The following is a 23,549-nucleotide window of genomic DNA, read 5'->3' as shown; positions in this document are numbered from 1 at the left end:
TTTTTCTAGACAGAGATCTTTAAGGCTCAGTGACTCATACAAGATCACAAAGCCAGGAACTTATTTAGTCATGGTTCAGATTCAGCCCTGAGTTCAACAAAACAACTTGTATTATTTCTCTCTTATCCCAGTTAGCCTACAGATATGATTATCAGTAGAAACTATCACCTTCCGTATTCTTTTTACTCTACTAATGGCACAGTGTGATGATTTCATATAGCGGGGGTATTCAGGTTATCCCTGATTTGTTCTTTTCTAGTTTTGTTGTCACATTTTATGAGATCCTGCATCTTCTCTTAAAATGACACTGTGTCTTGGTTCCTTCTACATAATACTCGTATATAATAATCTCTTCTCAGACCAATCTCTTTAAATTTTCTTTTAGCAGAGCATTCGGTATTTTTCTGAGGAAATAATTTATCCTTGTGAAGGAAACGAAACTACTCCTCCTGAGTACTCTGACTTACCTGCCTGTGCACCTGGAGGGGAGGGAAGAGGCTCCACAGGCCACCCACACAGGATTTACTTTCCTTCTAAAGTCCTGCTTTCCCCCAAGGGAGCTAGTCCTGGCCTCCGGGATGCTGTGGGCGTGATTAAGATCTGGATATACCTTTGATAGGTCTTCAGACAATCTATATCACAGGGCGAGAAAACTGAATAGAGTCTGTTTATCACTTTGTTTCTTTATGTAAATTTTGATCTCCAAGTAAAATCAATGAATTGCTGAGGTAGTGTAATAAAAGAAAGGCGTCATCACCGATGCGGCACTATTCCGATGGTAATGAGCATGAGCTAAGTGAAAAGAACAATGACGTTTCTATACTGGAAATCTCCTGCTGCACCCCAGGAGCCAGTTGTGGCGTCAGAGCCGGGCTGGCTTCCCATCCTGACGTTTCTCTCCTTCTCTCCCCCAGTTAGAGCTGAAACCTCAAGGCCGAATGCTAATGAACGCAAGATACTTTCTGGAAATGAGCGGCAAGTGACATTTCTTCTTCCGGTTTGGGGGTTCGGAGGGCATGGCCTTGGAGTACAATTTGTTTTATGTTTGCACTGATCATAGAAAAGAATAAGAAACAAGCATGTTTGCCTGAAATTCTCAGTGGTGCCCAGGCATCAGTTGAAAATAAGTATCTGGGCCAGATAAACGTAGAACAAATATAAAAATGTAAATATAAACGTAAATATTAAACTGTGTGTATTCTTGTCCCTGGCACGTCCATAGCCTGTCTTTATTTTAGTGTGGAAATTTAACATAAATATACAAAGTTCTGCTTATGTTTCTGTGTATGTATGCATTGTCTGTATATAATAGTGTTCTATAACCATCACTCTATCAGTAGAGCACAAAATAAGAAACTGATAATGTTTTTCCTTAAAACTAATGGCAAAAGCTAACGCTTAAAATGAGTCACAACATTTTTTTAAGGAACAGGAAGGGTAAAAAAAAGACACGTTGCTAAAGAGTTTCAGTTCCTTGTGTTGCACACGAACTCTGCTCCCAGAAGTTAAATTTACAAGCACCGTGCATCGGAGGTCAGTGTTGTCTAAATGAGTCAGTGATGTTACTCATAAAACCCTAAACTTCAGCACGAACGTGTGAACCTACTGATGTCAACTGGTTTTACTTTTTTTTTTCGAAATTAGTTCTATGGCAGAGGTTGAGTATTGCTTATCCAAAGTGCTTGAGACCAGAAGGGTTTCAGATTTTGGGGGTATTTGTGTGACTGTTACGAGATATTTTGGAAATAGGACTCAAGCCAAACATATAGTGCTTTTTATCCTGTATACCTTATGTACTTTGCTTGAAGGTAATTTCAAACAATTTTTCAATAATTTTATATATGAAATAAGGTTTCATAGATGCCGTTTCCCATCTTATTCTCAGAAAGTTTGTGTGAGCTGAGATTGGAGAGGATCCTGGATTTCAGGCTTTCGGAGTGGGAACACTCAGCTGATTGATGCCAATGACCACTGAGCTTTAGTTCAGAGATTCACGGTGCTTTTGCTTAACACACAACTCCTTCTTTGTCCAGATTCAAACAGATACATTGGAGAAGGCAATGCTATGAGACAATCAGGGAAAACCTGAATACTCACCAGGTATCTGTCAGTACGAAGCGTAGTTATTAATTTCCTAGATGTGAGTGTGTGTGGTTATATCATTAAAAAAGAAACTCACACTTTCATGCATATAAGCTGAGATACTCGTCAATAAAATAAGATGACAGCATGGGCTTGCTTCAGAATCATCAACTGGCACGGGGAAGGAAATGGACAAGGGCCCATTGGAAGACAGTAGCCATGAACCGATCATCATCAAAGATGAATGATTGATACTTGAAAACTGATTATTGTATTTACACGGCTTTTGTGTAAGTTAAATTTTTCCATAATAAAGTTCTTTATAAGAATTTTTAAATTCCTGAAGGACAATGTGCTCTGAATTTTTCTAAATACCTCTCGAGTCTCTAAAAATATAGTATATATAATTTACTATGTTTAAGTTGACAAATTAAGATGGAGTGAGTGGTACCTGAATAATTAGGAAAAGTACTGCTGTAAGTTGTAATAGCAGTGATGCTCAATTTCTTTTTTTTTTTTATTAAGTTTATCGGTACTTTTTAGGTATAAGTACAGTTACATTCATCACTGGGATTTTGTACCTTTACATGATGTGTCTTGGTTCTTATTTTTTCCCCCATGGGGTATGGGGATGCTTAATTTCTTGAACAAGAAAAAGTGTACTCTCCTATTAGTTCAAAATATGGTACAATGAAAAATGGAGAAAAGTTCCACTGGACAAAAACTGATGTTTGTAAATAATGTAAAAATCCCTGCTTTTGAAAAAAAATTGCATAGATATTTCTTCAGTTACTGTGGAATTTAAATGTTCCATTAAAATAAGAAAGTAAATACAAATGAGGAAATGGCAATACTATTTCATAAAAAATAATTACATAATCCTGGACACATTTTTAAAAACTTATAGCATTGAATTTTGATTTATCTCTAAATTTTTATATCTCTAAAAAATCTAATTTTAATAACCATTATTGTGAAATGAACTAAATAAAAAATTACTTGTTGATGATAAGAAGAAAGAACAGGATATTATTAAATTTTAAGAATGTTTGTAATTACATACAAAAAGTAGTTTCCTGAAGGATTCAGAAAAGCAAGATAAGAGTTCTTACACCCAGGAAATTCAGATTGGAAAAGTGATATAGATTAAACAGCTAGAAAATAATTATATTCTGTACTATATACAAACTAAATAACCAAGAGATAAATATGGATTGGCTTCATTCCACAATGTTCAGTAGAATGTTCACTAAAGGAGAGGCAGAATTAAGGTTTCTATCTTTTTTTAGTTAAAAATGAAGGCTTGAGTAAAACATGACATAGGTAGGTAGTGTGAGGAAACCAGGTAGACCAGCTGGCCCTGCTGAAATCCGAGGAGTCAGGTGCTGGTGGGCATAGAAACCTGACAAGAAGAGTCTGTAGACTTTAGCCATGCTTTGAGTTAATGGGACAAGTATACTCTTTCTTACTTATGAAATTAAACATCATTTGCCTATAGAATTACCTTTATGCTGTGGAGAATTGATGAGAATCTAGTCTAGGGATGTGGTAATGAGAGTGAAATAAAAGAAAAACATAAAAGCAACAGAGTAGTAGCAAGATTTTTATGGTAGTCTAGATGAAAGAAAATGCTTATTGTATGTACATAGTAGAGGTGCTTTATAATTATTTTAAAATGAAAGAGTCATGAAGGGAAAAATGTTGAGAATATCTCCTAAAATAACTATACTGGAAAAATAAGAATAATGGCATTAAGGGTATGAAAAAAGAAGGCAAATGAGTGGACAATAAGAAATTTTAACTTAGATAACACTTCAGTTAATATCATGACTCCCAAACCTTTCTTCAACAGAAGCTTGTGCTCTTCTCTAGACCATAATGAAGTAAGTGGCTCATCTCTACATTCACAGATCACTGCAGTCTTGCTCTGTGAAGATTTCCATTTGTTCATTTCTGTGCTGCAGTTACTTTTCCCCTTCCTCTGTTCTCTGTCCATCACTCTTGTAGCTTAAAAATTCACTATCATGATCTGATGCACTGCCCTCCTGTGTCACATCTTCCTACATATCATCCAGTTAGATATGAACCCTCACCCACATCTTCTCTCAGAATTCTCTGACTTTAAGAATGCAGACTCAGACCTTGCTCTCAGAGCTCATTTTTCTCCCCTGTCACTTCTGTCCTTCCTCTCACCCTGTAAATGCTACACGTTTCCCTTTCATCCTCTTCGTTACCCCACTTCTGGCATTAATTACTCATCACCACGGTCACCATGAAATCTTCTTGACAATACCTAGCTCTCATCAGTTCCTTCTTGTACCATGTACACTTTGATCTCGAAGCCTAGCATTCTCCCTCCCTTTCCATTTTCCATGTCTTTGCTAGAAAACACCACTCAGATGAGCCTGTTACAAACAGATGTTATTAGATGATGTTTAATTTTTCAGGCTGATATATTTGACTTCTCCAACTAAATTCCCTGTAAGTACTTTAAATTCTGTTGAATTTTCATTACACAGTGTAAAGGCAAACCAAATCATGTCAAAAGTACATCCAACCGTTTTCACCAGTAGTTCTTCCCTTTACAAGTAATTTTTTCTGGTTTTCTTTTCCTTTACCTCTACATTAGTCAACAATTTATGTTTATGTTGTCAACATATTAAAATCTTATCTTCTTTGCATTCTTACTCACTGTGTCTCAATCATACGCCTATGATGCTTCTAGAATAAATAGATTTGTGTCAAGCTGCATTCTTACTACATCTGCCTTGCCCTCTCCCTGCCCCTGCTAGTCTTTCAGTGTTTGTGGTTTATCTGCAAGAAAATATTCAAACCGGTCTAATATCTGCACATTCTCTTAGTGTGGCCCCTGATCTTTTCCTGCTACACACTCCCCACTCTAACAGTACTCCATTATTTCAGTGCCCCACTCTATCCTGAGAACCCTTATTTCTGTACTCTTGCTCATTCTCTTCCTGTTTGTTTTTCTCCACCATGCTTCCTCCTCCACATTAGTAAGATTATTTATTCTTCAGAACTCAGTTCAGAATCCTTCCCGCATATGCCTTCTTTGTCTAGTTTTTCTACATCTGACCTCCGCCTGCCTTAATCGGTGCAGTTTCCTCACCACCAGCATCCTGGGCATATTTCTACCCTGAGATTAACCACATAGTTGTCTTTCCTTCTAAACTCTCAACTCTTGCAAAACAGCGATGTTGGATGATCTTACTTATTCCCTTAACTCCAGCACCAGGTTGCAGTTAGGATGAAGAAAGAATATAATCATGGCTTATTAGATCATTTTGTTGCACTGCTCTTGACATTTAGAAGATTATTCCATTTCCTTTGACTCCTACACAATGGATTTTTCAAACATGCCCATCCTCCTTGGATTCTGAAGGTGTCTTATTTTCTCTCACTCTTGGAGAGGGGTACGGGCAGGTATGTTGATAGAGATTCTATCTTCTGCCTGTGCACAATACAATGTGGCTGTTTCCTCTTGCAGCCTCTTCTTTTTTTTTTTCATTAAGCTTATTGGTACATTTAGGCACACTGTACAGTTAACACAGGTACATTCATCACTGGGATCTTGTACCTTTACATGCCGTATCTTGGTTCTTATTTTTCCCCATTCCCCTGCCCTCCCTTCAACCCCTCCTCCCCTCCCTATTTGCATCCTCTTCTTGTTCCTGTGCTTCAGAGAAAGCCTCACCTTTTTTGACCTCAAGCTTCTCATCCCAGCAGCCCTGTTTTATCAAGTCACTTACTCCTAACATCGTCAACTCTCCCTTCTCCGTGACTTCCTACTCATTGTCAAGACACTGTATGAGCCATCTTCCCCTATTATGGAAAAAGTGTCCTTTTTTAACATTTTTACATCCCCGAGTTTTGCTCTTCTCTCTGTCACTGATACCTCTTCAAAACATAATTCATATTTATTGTCCTTTTTTATTTACTATTCTTTCAATTCTTAAACCCTCACAGTCTAGCTGAGTTTCCCCTAGTTTATGACTCCTCTAAACAAGTTCCTGGTTCCTGTTTCAATTTCCTTGACTACTTTCTATCAGTCAGTGCAGAAATCTACATTCTTTTTTCAACTTATATAATGTGATCATATCCAAGTTTTCACCTTAGTTTTTCAGCTGCCTCCTCTTAGACTCTGTAGTGATTCTTCTTCCTGCCTTCTAAGATCTATAGGTGCACATATCCCTGAGGATACTCCACACCATCACACACTGTCTCATACAGATAGCTGTTCTTTTTGTAAAACAGTGTGTCTCCCTGTTGTGATTGTAGCTGCTCAATGGTTAGGAATAAGATCTCAGATTCTATCAGAACACTTGGCATAGTCATTAATGCTTAGCTGCCCAGGGATGTGTTGTATTTGACTGCAAATAGGTCATATAAATAAAAAGATTTGGAGTCACTGTATCGAAAGAGATAACCAAAGCTATATAAATAAACAGGAAGCTTATTCAAGCCAATGAATAAAAGGGCAAATAACTTCAGAAATAACAGTTGATATCAAAAGAATCAAATCTTAAGCCAGGCGTGGGGGCACACGCCTGTAATCCCAGCACTTGGGAGGCTGAGGCAGGGGGATTGCTGTGAGTTCGAGACGAGCCTGCGCTACATAGTGAGTTTCAGGTCAGTCTCAACTACATAGTGAGACCCTGTCTCAAAAAAAAAAAGAATAAATCTTGTGTTCTTATACATTTACTCTATTATAATAATCAAAATGGTTTGTGCGTAAACAGGGGAGAGGAAGGAAGAAAGAGAACAATACATTTCTAGAAGTTTCTGTCATTTGTTAAATGCGTATGCTGCTGTCATATAGTTAGGGTTCCAGAATAATTCACTTGTATTCCCTGAGGTAAGAGAACTCTTACACTTTATTTCATTTTAATTCATTACATCTGACCAAGCCATAAATAAAACCAGATCTGACCAAAAAATAACCCATTATAGTGGGCAAAAATGATCCCCATGTGTGTACCAGAGCATGTGGCAGAAAACTACTAACTCAGTGACTCTAATTTAATCTCTCCTTCACCAAGCCTAATTTATTTCTATCCTTGGTGCAAATAAAATAACCTGAGTTGCTTAGCCTTCAAGTAACTGCACAGCATTGTGGTCCATCTGCAGAAGTCTTCACGGGGTTATTGGCATGAGGGCTTGGAGTTGCCATAAGACAGACCCGTGAGTCACTATAAAGAAGATGTGAGTCCTACAATGAGTCTTGAGCCTTGGCTACTTTGCTGTGGGACAAGTGTCCCCCTCCACAGCCCCTCCTTTGTCTTCCTAGTTTGTTTCTAGCCTAGTCAATATTAGGAATGGAAAAATAAAGTACCTTGGCAAAACATGTGCCTCAGGTGCATTGTCAGACCTCTGTCGCCTTAGCCAGAATGGTAATAGTTTAATTTCAATAGTGTCAACTCTGTACTTTTGAAATCTGATGAGCCTCTTATTCTTACTAAATTTTAATTTTTGTAAAAAAATAAGAGAAATGCAAGTGATCCAAACTTTTTCAAGGTATTAAATTATTATGACACTAGCCATTATTATCATTATATTTAATATCCTTTTTTAGGGAGGATAATTTTTTTACTGTTTCTTATGTTATCCTCTCTTGCCTGCTGGAGTGTTCATGCTGTTTAGCCATGCTTACCCTTCCATTTTGTATTCTTTGGGATCCTGAGCCACAGCTGAAACTCATAAATACTTTCAGAATTCTGCCAGCTTATGGCCCATCAGCCTTTTGGGAAGATGTCACCTGGGTGTACAGCACGGTGGACAGTGATGCTCAAAGCACTTTCACCAGTGTGCACAGGCCCAGGGTGGACTGAATACATGTGGATTTGATGGCTTGATATAAATGGTAAGACAATACATGGGTTTACCTATACATTTTTTTAATGTAGTTATCAATTTTTCTGGTCTTTCCCACATTAATTAGTACAATTGTAGCTAGTACAGTATATCTGATCACTGTGGCTATCAAAAACCATAGCATAAATACCTTCCCTTCCCAAAGTTATTTTGTCCTCACACAAAAGGATGGATGTTCCCTTCCGTCTGTGCCCAGCTGACTAAACATAACTAACTGTCAAATGTCCTGACCCTCAGAAATGCAGCTCCCAAGTTGCTCTCTGTCACCACAGTATTCTGTAGGGCTACATAAAGACTTGAAAGTTCTGACTTCTGGTTTTAAAATCTGAGAGAGAATAACCTCAGCTCAGCAAAAGAGATATGAAGGATGAAAACAACTGCATTCCAATCCTCTAATAATATACCCTGTGATAATTCCGTATTGTAGAATTAAGGAAAGAAGCCTGTATTTTACCCACTTTAACGCGTGTCTGAAATTGTGTTACTGTAGGGATGAACCGTGTCTGCCTCTCTTCCTCTCCCAGTTCCTGTCGCCCCCATGCAGCTGTGACCCTCACATTGCGGAATCTCACTTGGTCCACCCTTCTCTGCCTGCAGACACAAAAGACGTGGGTGAATTTGAGGCTGAAGGCTTCTTTGCTCTGCACCACCGCCGAGGAGCCATCAAACAGGCCAAAGTCCACCATGTCAAGTGCCACGAGTTCACCGCCACCTTTTTCCCACAACCCACCTTTTGCTCTGTCTGCCACGAGTTTGTCTGGTACAGTAACTTGGCCTTTTACTCCAAGCTTCAGGCTCTGCGTTTCCTCTTCATCCACAAAGTGTGGTGCACTCTGCTGTGAGGGGATACGGGGGAAAAGCACTGGGTGACAGTTGGCAGAGGCCTTGGCAGTCCTGAAGAGGTTTAGCGGGTATGATTCAGTGTGAGAACTTCACAGTGTGGCTCCTATAAAACAAGGTACACTCAGGCAAAGGGTCTGCGTTAGTCGGCATTCCATTCCTGTGACAAAATACCCAAGAAAATGAATTCAAAACGGGAAAGCTTTTGTTTTGGCTCATGGTTTCAGAGGCTTCACCGTGCTGTTGCCTGGCCTTGTCACTGTGGGTCTGTGGTGAGACAGGACCTCCTGGTGGAGAATACGTGGTAGAGCAGAGCAGCTCAACTCGAGGCAGACAAGAAGTGAGAAGAGACGCAGAGGGAAGGGGTCGGGTCTCAGTACTCCTTTCAAAGGTGATTCTCCAGGGGCATCCCTTCCTTCCACTAAGCTCCGCCTCCTAAAAGTTTCACCATTTCCCAGTAATGCCGAAAGCTGGCAATCAACACTTTGGCCATGACCTTTGGAAGAAAGGAGCATTTCCGGTCCAAACCATAACGAGGCCAGAAGAATTTTAATTTCTGAATGAAAGGCAGGCTGTTGGGGGCAAGAGGGAAAGAATGAGGGTGGTGTCTTCACGGTCAAAACTTTCACCACCTCAATAGGCCACGTGTACTGGTGTCTCTAAACGACAGGCAGAGCTTTCCCATTGTAATAAAGTAGTTTGATGTGGATGGTGCTTTTAGAGGGGATCAGTTTACACCTCAATAACTACATAGCAAAGGCTCTAGCAGAATAGAGACTTCAAATGACTCCTGTTTCTGTTCTCAGCGTCTGTGTCTATTAAAGGGTGTTCTTCCTTTAGGCTCCTGTGGAATGTGTTTATGCGCAAGTCCAACTTACCTAGGATATCACAGGTCAAAGAGATTTCAATGGATTTTTATTAACTTGTTTTCCTCTAATTACTTGAATCTTCTTTCTATCTAATAGTGAGTGCTACTTGGGAGTTGGTCTTACTGTTGAGCTTTGTTGGTTGCAAATATTCTCACCCAGACAGAGGAAATAACACATGTTATAGGTGTCTTTGTTCATCTACATATAAACAAAGACAATGAACTTTTAAATGAGACTGTGATTTTTTTTTTTAACTGCTGTTAGGAGCCTGTGATGAATATTGGTTAGGAATTGTAATCTTCGTGTGTACTTGACAAAGACAACCATGAAAAAGGAAACCAACAGCTCTTTATTTAATTGTCAGACCCTTAATAAACCAGCTTTAAAGACATTCTTGGCAAATGATATACTATGGCTATTACTTGGCAAAAGTGTCTGTGACCCTAAGAAGCTATGAAATGTGTCTCATCTCTAAAACAATTTTGGTGCTGATGTTGACATAAACATCCAAATAAATCAGTCATGTGCTTTGTTACAGGGGTCTGAACAAACAGGGCTACCAGTGTCGACGTAAGTAAGGATTTCTGTTGTCACCAGTTTTTAAATTTAACTTCACCTTAACTTCTAGAAATCTTAAATTACAATTTTTTTTCAGAATGTAATGCAGCAATTCATAAGAAGTGTATTGATAAAGTTATAGCTAAGTGCACAGGATCAGCTATCAACAGCCGAGAAACCATGGTATGTGTATATCATATGTTGAATCTTTTCTTTGATGTACAAAGATTTTATCCTAACAGTAAATTTTATAGTCTAGTAGTTCTTTTTAATAATGCCTGCCTGAACTGGAGTCCTTAAGCTCATCCATGAATATGAGTCTCCCTAAAACCTCTCCTTTTCAAAATGTTTTATTGATTTACCAAACTAGGAGACAAGTAAGAAAAGCACAGTAAGAACTTTAATTTGCAGGAAAAAAATGTAACAGAAAGTATGTCTCAGTTAAGTGTATGAAAATTAGCCCAGTGGTATGTACAGCTGGATGTGACAGTGAAGGAGTAAATAAAGGCAAGTGATTATAAAATATGGAGACATAAAAACGTAAAAGGTTAATAAGAGATGGTAGCAAAAGGATAATCCTAATGTTAAGCATAAATATCTCCTTTAGAATTAACTCAGAGATTTACTCTAAAATAGGTTAGATTTGACATCCTAGAGAAGGAAACCTTAGATGCAAGTCAAGCAGCTTTGTCATCATGAAATACTTTTTCTCCTCCCACCCTGTTCTTCATTCGACAGCTATTTGTTGTCTGGTTCATGAACAATATCATGCTACGTCAGATGCGTAGTGTAGCACAAAACAGGCATGAGCTCGCCTTCATGGACTTTTTGCAAACTTGGAAAAACATGTAATAAACCAACTGTGATCATTTTGATTAACGTCAGGTGCTATGAAGATAGCAAACAAGGTAGACGGGTGGAAAACGGCCAGGTGGCCTAAGGAGACCAGGTGAGCAGAGCACCTCCTCAAGGGAGGGAGCATTTGAACGAGACCTGAAGGTGAAAAGAGCCAGGTGTGACCAGCAGGAGGAAGAAGACCCTGAGGGGAAAGTGCAGCACATTCTAGTGACTGAAACGAGGCCAGTGTGGCGAGGCCCAGAAGGCCCAGAGAGAAGGGGATACAGGTGGGGAAGTCGGCAAGTCCCAAATCACGTGGGACCCTTCAAACTCTGGGAGTGCGGTTGAACATTAAAGAACGGCAAGCTCATCTTGTGATGCCACAGGAGCAATAGCGTGTTGAGATGCGAGAGTCAAACCTGTCGAGAGCCGCGACGTCGGGGTCCTGCCAGCAGGCCCCAAACCTGAGAGGATTCACCGAGAGTAAGCACACTGAGTCATGCTCAGATTCAAACAGATTTCTTTATTCTTCTTTTACTTCTACTTCTACTACTACTCTACTACTACTACTACTACTACTGCCAGACGGCTCTCACACTTATATCAAGCAATAATATGAAGGTAAAAACAGCTTCAAGGATGAAAAACAATCTCAAGGATAACTGTACAAGGCCACAATTATGGCTTCACAGAGTACACATGATTTACAAGAAACAGGTGCTTTTTCTGGAAAGCGAAACTCAGCTCTACAAAATAGTTATTGTAAATAATGCCATAAGATGGCAGCCGATCACGGCCAATCAGAACTTACAACATAGCAACTCCTTCGCTCAGGGAACTGCAATGCAAGCAGCCAGCTGTCTTGCAGGCAGTCTCCCACAAAACCAGAGAACATTAGAAGAGTCCTACAGGAGGGAGGGAAGTGGGTTGTACCGGTGCAATGACAGAAGAGAGGGAGCAAAGCCGGTAGACTTTTGGGTGGTTTCTATGACCGCCCTGACTGACAGCTGAGACGACACCGAGGCGGAAGCATCAGTGGACAGTTCCGAGCTTGGGATTCACGTGAGCCAGTGCACCAGCTCTACAGGTCAGAGGCTGATGACATTACAGGTGAAAGCTGCCTTAGAGATTTCCTCGTAATGGAGTTAAGAAAGAGGATGCCAGACTAATTGCAAAGGGATCTAAATTTGATGTTAGACAGGGGAAGAGAGAAAGATCGAGAACACAGGTTGGAAGAGAGCTTCCTGTACTTGGAGCACACGAGGTTCCAGAGCCAGAAAGCAAAGGGGTGAGTTATGTTCTACGCAACTGAGATGCTGAGGAAAATAAGGGTCACATGGAAATGTTTGCAGCCCGTGTTCAGAGAGATTTCAGGTTTGTGGAGTTGTTACTGTGGCTGATCTGTAATGAAGGTGACTGCAAGGAGATGGCACAGAAACAAGCTGTGCATTGGTTAACCATTGTCAAGAAGAAGATCCCTGAAGGAGGCCAGTAGCTGGAAGGAGGGGGTTCAAAAAGCTATGGGAGATACTGCCGACTAGGCAGAGACAGGTGAAGCTGAAGAGAGACGGACAAGTAAAGCATTCGAGTCTGCTGGCAAGAAGAGGTCCCAGCGTGTGCCGAGTTGGGTTCTGGATGGAGGGATGAATCATCAGTTTTAACAGGAAGGGAGTAAGGCAAAATGGGAGCCAATGAGCACAGGGTTTTTTGGTTTTGTTTTATTTTGTTTTGTTTTGTTTTTGCTGTAGTACTGGGGATTGAACCCAGGGCCTTCAGAGTGAGCTACATTTCTAGAACTTTTTGTTTTTCATTTTGAGACGGGGTCTCATTTAGTTACTGTGTTGCCCAGACTGGGCCCAAATTTATAATCCTCCTGCTCAGCCTTGTTGGAGGGTAGGTGAGGAAGCTTCTTTTAGCTGCTGGTATCCTCGATGGCTCTGCCCACTGAAGGAAGGAAGCAGAAAAGGCATTAAGTGGCTTTGAGGAAAGAACTCAGAAATGAGAAAACAAGGTGCCCAGAGAACAGCAGCAGGATAGCAGGACAGCTGAACATCGTCCACTTGAGTTTGGCCGAGTCCACCTGCCCAGGTGTGTGATTCTCTCTGACACAGGAGCAGGTACAGAGAAGGCAAAGTGGTTGAATTTTGTCAGGTAGAATGTCCACACCTGTGATCCCAGCACTCTGGGAGGCTGAGCAGGTGGATTACAAATTCAAGCCCAACCTGGGCAATTTAGTGATTTACAAGACCTTGTCTCAAAATTTTTAAATAAATTCTTAAAAAGTCTGGGGCTATAGCTCAGTACAAAGGCCCAATACTTGAAATAGATAAACAAACAAACAAACAACTCATCCTGTAAAATTTAAAGCTACAGGAGCATGATCTCATATTACCAGGTGATTCTGGTAAAGCTCAATGTGTTAAAACAGTTTGTATATAGTGAGTCACCTACAAGTGGCAAACCTAGGCCCAAAACTCAGACAACTGTCTTCTAGACTGTGTTTCTGTTTGTTTAAATCAAATTGCTACCTCCGATCCTTTTCCCTTTACTTGATGCTTTCAGCTTTTCTGAAAATTCATGAATTGTGAACAATCATTGTTAATCTAGGTCAAAGGGTGACAAAATCCCCACACAGGTAAACTACAAGAAATCATTAGTTCGATGAATAAATGTCTGTGTGGATAATATTACACTCTCTGGGAATATCTTCATTTCTTGCTCATGCAAGAAGATATCATTTTTAGGATCATTTTTGCCTCTAAATCTGCAATAGTATTATCTAATAGGAAAAACGTGAGAGCTACATGTACAATTTTGAACTGTTAAGTAACCACTTTAAAATTTTAAAAGACACATATGAAATTAAGTTTAATTATATATTTTATCAAGTTCAATTATCTGAATATGAGTTCCGCATATAATCAAATATAAGAATAATTAGATATTTGACACTTTTTTCCTATCAAGCCTTCAGTGTGTGTTTTAAACATACAACCCAATTCCAGCTTAGCACATTTCCATCGTTCTAACCCCATACAACTACTCTGTTTTCATATTGGAAAGATTAGCCTTCTCTGGAGCCATTTGAGCCTGCACTAGAGAGTCAAATGCACTCCCTCTATCTGGGACCTGGACCTATTACTATATCTACACTCGGTGACATGAAATGGGCTTTGAAATTTTATTTATTTTGGGGGGTTGAAAATGACTAGTGTAGGTTCTGAGCAACTTTGAAATAATTCTAAGCAGCCATTGTGCAGAACCAGTGCTGAAACTGACCATAGGAAGATAGGATCTGTTACTCGTTCGCAGATAAGACTTCTTTGCTGTGCATGCCCTCAAGAAAATGGTGTAATTGGAAAACTCTGAAGTGATTATAAGTCCCAAGTAAATACAACTTTTTATACTGCACAGAAATATTAACATTCTTACCAGGAACTAAGCTGTCCAATGTTGTTGTTCTTATTGTTCAGGCAATAACTTTGATCAAAGGAGAGAATTTAACCCTGGGAAACTTTTTAAAGTCCTGCAAAGAATCCACCACTTGCATCTCTCTCCATCCTACTTAGCTCCTAAATTTACATTTATTTTGCTACTTAAAATGGAACAGTGGGAATTTGATTCTGACTGCCAAGCTCTTCCTGGCTCTCCGGACTCAAGAGCAGTGTAACCCAGACAAGTTCCTTGCCTTTTCTGTGCTTGACCTCATCTATCAAATGAGGGCAGGATCCAAGACTACTTTGAGGGTTACATGAGACACCACAAGTGTGCCGGGCAACACGCGTTCCACACTCGTCCTCTGTTCCCAGCAGGAACTCGTACCTATCTCTTGCCACCTCTGTGTGGTTCGTGAATAAGGGATGTGAAAATGTCCCAAGCTAGTAGTAGGCTTTCATCCTAATTTTATCTTCTAGATGAGGCATTTTTTGCATCCCTCCAAAGCTTGAGCACTAGTTCTGAGTAAAGGAGAAAAGGAAATATTTATAATGAAGCAGGAAGGGCAGTTTCAGCTGTTTAAACAGGAGCTTCCATTAGAGAAGTAATCCCGCCCTCTCCTCCTGTGATGCTCACCTGTCCGAGGTGACGACTTAGACATCTGCTGTGGGCTCCTGAGCGCTCCGCACGTGCTCATAACCGACACATCCTTGCCTGGAAGAGCCACAAGCTCTCCACCATCTTCCAACAAGACAGAAGGCCTGACAAGTTCCAGCAGTGACCCAAAGGCACACAGTGCCTACATTTGCATTACAGTTCCTGTTAGTTAGGCTACAGTGTCTGTGAGGACATCAGAAGTTGGGCCCGGTGACATGTGTGTGATCACACTCTCTGCCTGTCTTCCAGTTCCACAAGGAGAGATTCAAGATAGACATGCCGCACAGATTCAAAGTCTACAATTACAAGAGCCCGGCCTTCTGTGAGCACTGTGGGACCCTGCTGTGGGGGCTGGCTCGACAAGGACTCAAGTGTGATGGTGAGTCCAGTGGGAGGTGCGCACGGTCCCCCTGCGGACCCCTGAGGTGACTGCATGGTGCCTTAAAGAATGGGAAGGAGGTGGCAAGGGAGGACTTCGACTCCAGCCCGATGTGACCGTGACCACGAACGCCGTCTTCCCGGGACAGTACATCCCTGCTGCTCCTTTCCTTCTACCCCACGGCACCCTCGTCTTCACAGCCCAGAAAAGTGCCCAGGAGCTCAGTTTCAAGGTCAAGTCTCTGGGCCCTCTGGCTTTATGTTGTACCCAGCCCTGAAGACATAAAGCCAGAATTTCCCCTCTGACTGAATTTCTCCCTCTGCCAAGACTCCGCTTCACTCTTACCTGACCTGCTGTCTCCTCGTTAGGATCTGACCTTCCTACCTCCAGCAAGTCTAGCTATCCAATGCTCCTCCCTTCTCCTTTGCACCAGCCACTAAGATTATCTCATTGTCCCTTCAAGGAGCCACACACACACACACACACACACACACACACACACACACACACACCCCATGCAGTGAGAAGCCAAGTGCAGCACTGACCACCCTTCTCCCTTGTCGGACCCTCCCCCTGGAGACTGGAACCACAGCAGAGCCCAAGCCTGCCACCAACCCCTGGTTATGGAGTTACTCAGCCCTACCCTAAAGAAACAAATCAAGGCATCCTTGCTTTAAAGCTCTAAGTTGCTAAGGCAGTAACCTTTAGAAACTGAGATGCTGTTGTGCCAGGATTAGGGAGCAGAGAGGGAAAAAATTCCAAGGAGAACTGACAAAACACTCTGCTTTCTGGGTGGCAGCAAGGGAGGGGAAAGGCCTGGATCATTACCAGAGGTCTCCTGCTGCAGCACAAACCTTCTTACGATAGGCTAGTAAATGTATTAGCCCTTTGATTCCTCCTTGTGGCCCTATCTTAACTCACGCTACTGGATCTATATTTCATCCCTTCCAAGTGCTAGAGGGGAGGACTGCCTTCTGCAGCCCATGGTGTTTATGTGCCCCGTGGAGTCTAGAGTGATGTCTTAGTGGGGGCAGGAAGGGTTGTTTCCAAAGCATTCCCCAAAGTGGCCACGGGTGGTCAGTGTGAGCCTCAAGGTTCCTTCACAGTACCACTCACGTACTTCTCTCAGCTCAGCTGCTCAAGAACACAAGGACACGCAGGGTGTTACGCAGTGCATCATAAGTTCTCAGGCCGGAAACGTCCTAGCATTCTCATGGGAGATGTAGAAATACGAATAAGTTCACGTCGGTTGTTACTCCTGTGATGGTCTCAAAGTCGGGCGCCATTTCTGGAGAGCCCGAGCGCTCACTTGCTAAGGCCGAGCTGGTCTTGGTAGCTGGCCAGAAGCTTAGAACTTCCCCGAAGAACCCTTGGCATTGTTTCACTCCCACTGCACTGCCTCATCCCGTTCTTTCTCGCGTTGCTTCCTTCCCTTCCGTGCCTTCCCCACCCCTCCTACCTGCTTCCAGAGCTCCCTCCCCTCTGTCCTTCTATCGCCACCGCCTTGCCCCTTCTCTCTCCTCCCTCCTCTTCCCTGTTTCATTTTCCATCTTCACCTCGAATCCCCTCCAAAACTTCCCTGACTCCTTAATCTATTCGTCTCCATGCTTTCATCCTCAACGCTTGATTCTCCTTTTCCTCTCTAGTGCTCTGTCTTTGGTTCCGCCTCGCTCTTATCTTACCTCCTTGTAAATCCCCTTCTTAGTTACGTAATTAAATAAGTACCTATTGGGCTTTATCCTGTCTTCTTTCTCCCTCCCCTGGCCTTCCCTCCTTTCCCTTCTCTTCTCTTCTCTCTTCTCTCTCCTTCCCTCCACAATAATTCCCACGAAAATAGTCATTAAAAGGGACTCTGCGCTCACAGGGATCGAGTAACCGTCCGGTAGGTTAGTGACAGAATTATGGCATTGCAGTGGGAACAGTGGCCTTTCCTCAGTACAGTGTCTGTCTGAAACAAGCATAGAGCTGACTACAGTTTCAAGAAGCAAAGTAAAATAGCAGTTCTGTCATGCTAAATTCTCAATAAATGTCTCACTTTGCATTATGGGGATAAGTAAGAAAATGTGGCTAGGGCCACCCAAGTTCAAACCTAACACCTGCTAAACAAGTCCAAAGTCAATCATGCTGACCATGCAGAATTCTCAGCACCACCCCTTACTGTATCAAAGATCTTAAACAGACATGAAGATTTTGCTTCAGCTAGGTTTTTGTGGCTATATCCATGTATATATATATTTGGACTAGTAATATAGTTATTCACATAGGAAATGCTGTATTGCTTTATGATGAACTATCTGAGGACATGTGAGCTAGTTAAAACAAAGGTTAGTGATGCCAGAATTTCTCCCATATATTATATCAATGCAATAATTAATCGAGATGAATGAGAAATTATATTTGCTAAACAGGTGTCTACTCCACAATACTCACTGTGCTAAGCTCTTTGCACACATGTGTTAATAAGCAGATGAAATTAAAATCTGCATGAGTTTATAGGTCCTACTAATTCTATTATAATAACCCTCCTTTTATACTTCCGTAGAAGCAAGTAGAGCTGAGACTAGAGCTCTATCGGCTGGAGTTTGGAAATCCTTATGTTTTTTTTTTTTCTTTTTTAATTGTGATATTTCAAAAGCAAAGCTTGGGTTTTATAAAACTTGTAATGTAACGTAACAGTTATCATTGCACAACTTCACAGGCTCACCTCTTCCCTCTCAATCCAAGGAAAATCCCTTGGTCACAAGAAGTGCAGTAGAACTTCATGGCGCTTGTTTCAGTTACTTTCTCATTGCTGAGACAGAGTACCTGACACCCACGATTTACGGGAAGAAAGGTTTATTTTGGCTCACAATTTGTAGAGGTTTTAGTCCATAGATAGCCTGCTCCAAAGCAGAGGGGCGTGGCAGAAGAGAAACAGCTCGTGGCAGGGTAAAAGGAAACAGAGCAATCAAAGGAGAAGGGAGGGAGACAGACCCTTCCAGGCCACGCCCCCAGTGACCCACCTCCCCTACCAGGCTTCGCTGCCCTACATCACCCTTAGTGTGAATTCGCCATTGGACCCAATCCACTGCTGAGTATCACTACCCCATGTTTCGGTCACCTCCCCAAAGCCCCACCTGTGAGCGTGTGAGGCTGTGGAGGGACACCTAGATCGATAAAAACCGTGACGGCACCGTTGCAGGACTCATCGTTCAAAGTACTCTCAGAGTCTGTACAGAGAGCATCGCTTCCGGACTCAAATCCTCCTCAGAAGCTCTGGGGACTTGTGCAAGGCCACGCAGGGTCAGCTCCCTGTGTAAGCGGTAACCAGCGCGTGTCTTCCTCCCTGACCAGTTCTTGAGTATTTCCCACTTCTCTTTCTTTGTCTTTGGAAAAAACAAAAATAATGTCATGACATACAAAGGTGAAAGATCTCTTTGAGTTACTTTCTATCATTATGTCATAAATGCACATTTAGGCTGAAAACTCAAGTGTACAAGAAATACCACTTTCTTTATGACCTTTAAATCCACATAACTGGGACTCTAGCAATTGTAGGGGTTCACCACCCTTCCTGTAATCGCACAAGATTTGCAGAGGCTCATGTACAGGGGACCTGCAAGCAGGGCGATGTCTTCTAACACCCTGTTGCCGGGTCCTGTTGGTGTCACACGCAAGCCCATTGTGAGGACACGTGTGGCTTGCTGTTTCTCCACCCCCTGGAGGTTTTGTGATTTTTGTCAAGGTTTGGGTCTTAACGCCTGGGTCCGGTCTCTCTAAATGTACTCTGCTGTGACCCTGGCATTGCCAGCCAGTGAAGAGCACCCCTTTGCTCCCAGATCCACAATCACTTGCTTCTGTCCCTTGCAACATTCAGCCAAGGGGAGGGGACATTGCCCCCCTGCCACTCTCAAACATGTCCCTGTCACTCCTCCTCACAGATACCTAGCTAGGAGCCTTCACTTTCTACCCACTCAAATGTGAGGCAAACAAGAAAGAGCGGAGCCAGGGAAGGAAATCCAAAATGAAATTTCAAAAGCTTGCTTATTGCAATTAGAAAATGTAGTGATAGTTCTGGAGAGGTCTGTAGGTTGTTTTATTTTAAGGAGCACTTGATCACTTCCGACATCCTCAAGCCCTGGCCTTTCTTACCCTGGCTTATTGAACTGACCATGCGAATTATGGTAGTATTTTCTGAACAAGGTTAGAAGGGCATCTGTCAATCAGAGTAGAGATGTTCATGAACCTTAGGAGAGCTACATCCTGAGGATAGGACCACGAGGATGGTGTGCACAGCATGGCTGACAAGGACAGGGGACAAGAAAAAGAGGTGGCTTTGTTAAGTCCCATGGCCAAGCTCTGATGAGGTCACAGTGTGGCTGGCTAAGGAAGTGTGGCAGTGTTCACACAGAAACGGCTCTACTATGTCTCAAGGCAATGAGAAGAAAAGCGAAAGGATCTTATACATTCCCTACTTTCTGTTAGTCTTTGTTCCAAAGAAAGCATATTACTTCAGATGAACTTTAGAAATAAAATAAATATTTTTCTGGGAGTTCCCAGAAGCTGCTGGGTCCCCACTCACCCATGTTGTCAGTTCTGTCCGCAGGAGACACAGCAATCCCGACAGTCCCCCTCCAGCCGGGGCTCAGCCCCATCACCACCAAGTCTTGTAGTTTGTTAACTGAACCTGTCCCCGAATTGTGCACGTGGCTCTGGGCCAATCTTCCTCCTCCCACTCCACTCCTTACACACACACACACACACACACACACACACACACACACGCACACACACACACACACACCATTTCCTCTATTCCATCTCACAGGCTGAGGCTGCAGCCAGGGCTTCAGCCTAGGAGGTAGAGAAGTTCATCACAGTGCGGTTGGGAAGAGGGACATTTAGCCTCCAGACTGGAGTGTGAGGTCACACTCCTCCATTCCAACACCTTGTCCTGCTGTCGGGAGGAACCAGTCTCGAACTGTTCCACCCAGCCATGGCCTGAGCCAGAGGTACAGTGGCCACAGACTTTCTTCCCTAGCTGTAAGGTTCTGACTCCCTGTCAAGAGGGACTGACCTCCCAGCACCACTGGGTACTTTCCCCTGCTTACCCTCCACTTTTTCCTTTCAGCTTGTGGCATGAACGTCCATCACCGATGCCAGACCAAGGTTGCCAACCTCTGTGGTATAAACCAGAAGCTAATGGCTGAAGCCCTAGCGATGATTGAAAGCACCCAACAGGTAGGGAGGGCATTGAGTGAACAATGCCCTACCCCATGTCCACTCAAGTCCTCACTCTGACCGCAGCAGCCCCCTAGAACTTCCTGGGATGTATTTCCAAGTGCTTTGCCTATCTTTCATCTTCACACCATGCCACTCCCTTTCAGAGTTTTATTTACGTCATGCACTTGTAGTGTGTGGGTCTTTGTAGCACCTTAAATTACGTATTCAATAAGCAGAGGCAGAAACAAATTCATTAAAGTTATTGAGAATTTCTTGCTGCTTGTACCTATACATTAGAGAAAATACTTATTTACTCTAGTAATAATTCATCACCAGAATTACCTCAGAACAAAAATCCATGAAAGTTTTTGTCTTGCTATTTACACCTCACCATTGGCTGGACTCTCGCATATAAAAATAAATCTTCTTTAACCCTTGGCATTGTCCACATAAGCTACTTTTCCCTTGACCTATTCTTATTGGCCACAGAAGGATGTAGAGGGCACGGGAGGTTCCAGGTGGCCCCCCCAAAAGAGGGAAGGAGCTAAGTACATTCTGGTGATGCACTAAATACCATAGACCCTCACAAGGTAAGCAATTCCCAAAAGGTGCTGAAGAGGAGCTTTTTTTTTTTTTTGTCCTGTGCCTTTAGGAATCTTAAATGGCTTTTGTCCTCTTAGACAACAGACTGAGCTAGCCCGTGCACAATGGGTGGGTGGTTTGACTCTGTTTGTAATTTAGGCTCGCTCCTTAAGAGATTCAGAACACATCTTTCGAGAGGGTCCAGTTGAAATTGGTCTCCCAAGTTCAGCCAGACCTGAAGCAAGGTCTCCATACTCGGCGACAACTGGGAAAAAAGGTAATTATCACAATGGTCCTCTGTGGGTGCACGGTGTGAATCAACTGTAACCTCAGTTCTCTGGACTGAAGTTCTCCGTTTACCTGGTCAGATAAGACATCCTTTCCTGTTTAATGATTATAGACCTGACCATCAACTAAGAGGGTCCTTCCTGCTTCTTAGAAGTGAAACTGAAATATGCCTCATGGAGATGTCTTTTATGAGGGGGTGAGAGATGGGAGAGAAAAAATAGGATAGATCTAGGGGCCAGGGATTTAGCTCAGTGGTTCTGCTGCCTGCCTTGCAAGTGTAAGATTCCAAGTTCAATCCCTGGTACACGCCCCCCCAAAATAGATCTGGAGGAAATAGCTGAAAGTGTTTTCCTAGAATTTTAAAATATTACTTCCTGTCCATGTTAAATAACTTTACAGAAATAAATCTATCCTAAAGCACAATGGTGGGAATATCACTGAAGATGTTCTTATTCTTGGGGGCGTCTTTGGAAATTTTAAGGGTAGAAAAAAGAAAAAGAGCCAGGCCAAAATCCTTAACATTTATTACATTCTGGAATTTTATCCAGTCTGCTATTTGAAGGTGGTACATGGGAGAATATGAACACATGGTTCTGAGACCTGAATCAGCATACATTATTAAGTATTTTCTTTGGACTTACGAGAGAATGTGAAAGACTATTTAAAAATAAAAGCAACGCTGTAATGGGAGGAATCTCCCCCCATTTCTGGCAGTAGGCAAGAACTAAGTGACATGAAAAAACTTAAAAGAAAGATTTAAATTAGATTTAGGAAGGGTCACCAAGCAGCGAAGTAGACTTCAGCTCAGCAGTGATCAGTGCAGGCAGCACCTTGATGTGAAGATGGCAATGAACGGTGCAGTTCACATCTTTAACCGTCCACCAGGCTTCATTCTCTCTGCCCTCCCATTGTGATTCGTAGAAATTAATGCCACTGGGCCTGTGAGCCAGGGAAACAATTGAAAATTATTTTTCCCTCAAATTTGATTAGATTTTCTCTTTATTCCTGATGTGACATTATTAAAAGTGCTCATTCACTTTGCATATGGGGTCTTTTGTTGATTGGAATTTGTTTCTTAAATGGAACTATTTCCCAGTCTGGCGGTTAAATGGAGATGGTCCACAGCCCAAAGGCCAGACTCCCAGACAGGCAGAGAGGTACTGAAGTTGCCTGAACTGTAGAAACCTCCGTGCCCTCTACTCAGTTATTGTGGACGAAGCCTCAGAATAAGAAGTACAAAAAGGAACAGATGCTCTAAGTCACTACAGTGACTCTCCGTCACTCCATGTTCAAGTTTGACCATTGGCTTGTCACTTTCAGAGCCTCAGGGAATCTCCTGGGACTCTCCGTTGGATGAGATGGGTAAAGTGTGCCATCCGTCAGAACCTGAACCAAACGTAGAAAGACCGACTCTGTACACGAAGCTAAAAATTGATGACTTTATCTTACACAAAATGCTGGGGAAAGGAAGTTTTGGCAAGGTATGTTACCATGCTGCAGGATTCTGTGGGCCAGATTTCAGAGACTAAAGAACTAAGCTCTTGGAACCAGAGTGTAGAAATGTGGCGAAAACGTTCCTGATATGTTGTAAGAGGACTGAGGGCATCTCTGAATAAATGGGGGCCTAGGGAGCTCTAGGGCAACAACAGCCTCCGATTCCTGCCAGTTTGCTTTGAGGATACATGCCCCTCACACTCATGAGATTGATGTCTCTGGGAACCAAAGAAACAGGAAGTTTCCTTGGCCATTTACTGTTTCATACACATCTTTTGTTTGATCTGTTTAGTTCTCTCTCTCTCTCTCTCTCTCTCTCTCTCTCTCTCTCTCTCTCTCTCTCTGTATTTCTCTTTCTCCCTCTGACCCTCTGTGTCTCTCTGTCCCATTCTCTCCCTCTCTCTTACTCCCTCTGCCTCCCTCTCTCTCTCTCTCTC

At 42.4% G+C, this 23,549-nt stretch overlaps 1 protein-coding gene and 1 long non-coding RNA gene across 4 annotated transcripts in view; one reads left to right on the top strand and one right to left on the bottom strand.

Annotated features, from left to right (window-relative positions):
* The window catches only part of Prkcq (protein kinase C theta), a 124,800-nt gene that overhangs the window by 57,569 nt on the left and 43,682 nt on the right, over positions 1 to 23,549 (top strand). For all 3 annotated transcript variants that reach the window (XM_010621400.1, XM_010621399.3, XM_010621401.3), the window contains 8 exons: positions 915 to 975; positions 8,569 to 8,731; positions 10,219 to 10,250; positions 10,336 to 10,421; positions 15,417 to 15,546; positions 20,657 to 20,766; positions 21,490 to 21,607; positions 22,939 to 23,099. In XM_010621400.1, coding sequence (XP_010619702.1) covers positions 915 to 975; positions 8,569 to 8,731; positions 10,219 to 10,250; positions 10,336 to 10,421; positions 15,417 to 15,546; positions 20,657 to 20,766; positions 21,490 to 21,607; positions 22,939 to 23,099 — 861 coding nt within the window. The remainder of the gene's footprint in view (positions 1 to 914; positions 976 to 8,568; positions 8,732 to 10,218; positions 10,251 to 10,335; positions 10,422 to 15,416; positions 15,547 to 20,656; positions 20,767 to 21,489; positions 21,608 to 22,938; positions 23,100 to 23,549) is intronic.
* LOC104860267 lies at positions 12,901 to 17,422 on the bottom strand. The gene is made up of 3 exons (XR_779647.1): positions 16,667 to 17,422; positions 15,147 to 15,251; positions 12,901 to 13,019 (listed from the first exon to the last, which is right to left on the bottom strand). It is a non-coding gene; the product is annotated as an uncharacterized LOC104860267 (long non-coding RNA).

The sequence above is a fragment of the Fukomys damarensis genome, unplaced genomic scaffold, assembly GCF_012274545.1.
Source record: "Fukomys damarensis isolate Sample0158 unplaced genomic scaffold, DMR_v1.0_HiC HiC_scaffold_10, whole genome shotgun sequence".
Taxonomy (NCBI): Eukaryota; Metazoa; Chordata; class Mammalia; order Rodentia; family Bathyergidae; genus Fukomys; species Fukomys damarensis.
Note: the sequence above shows the minus strand (reverse complement) of the source record. Positions and strands in the feature narration are given on the sequence as shown.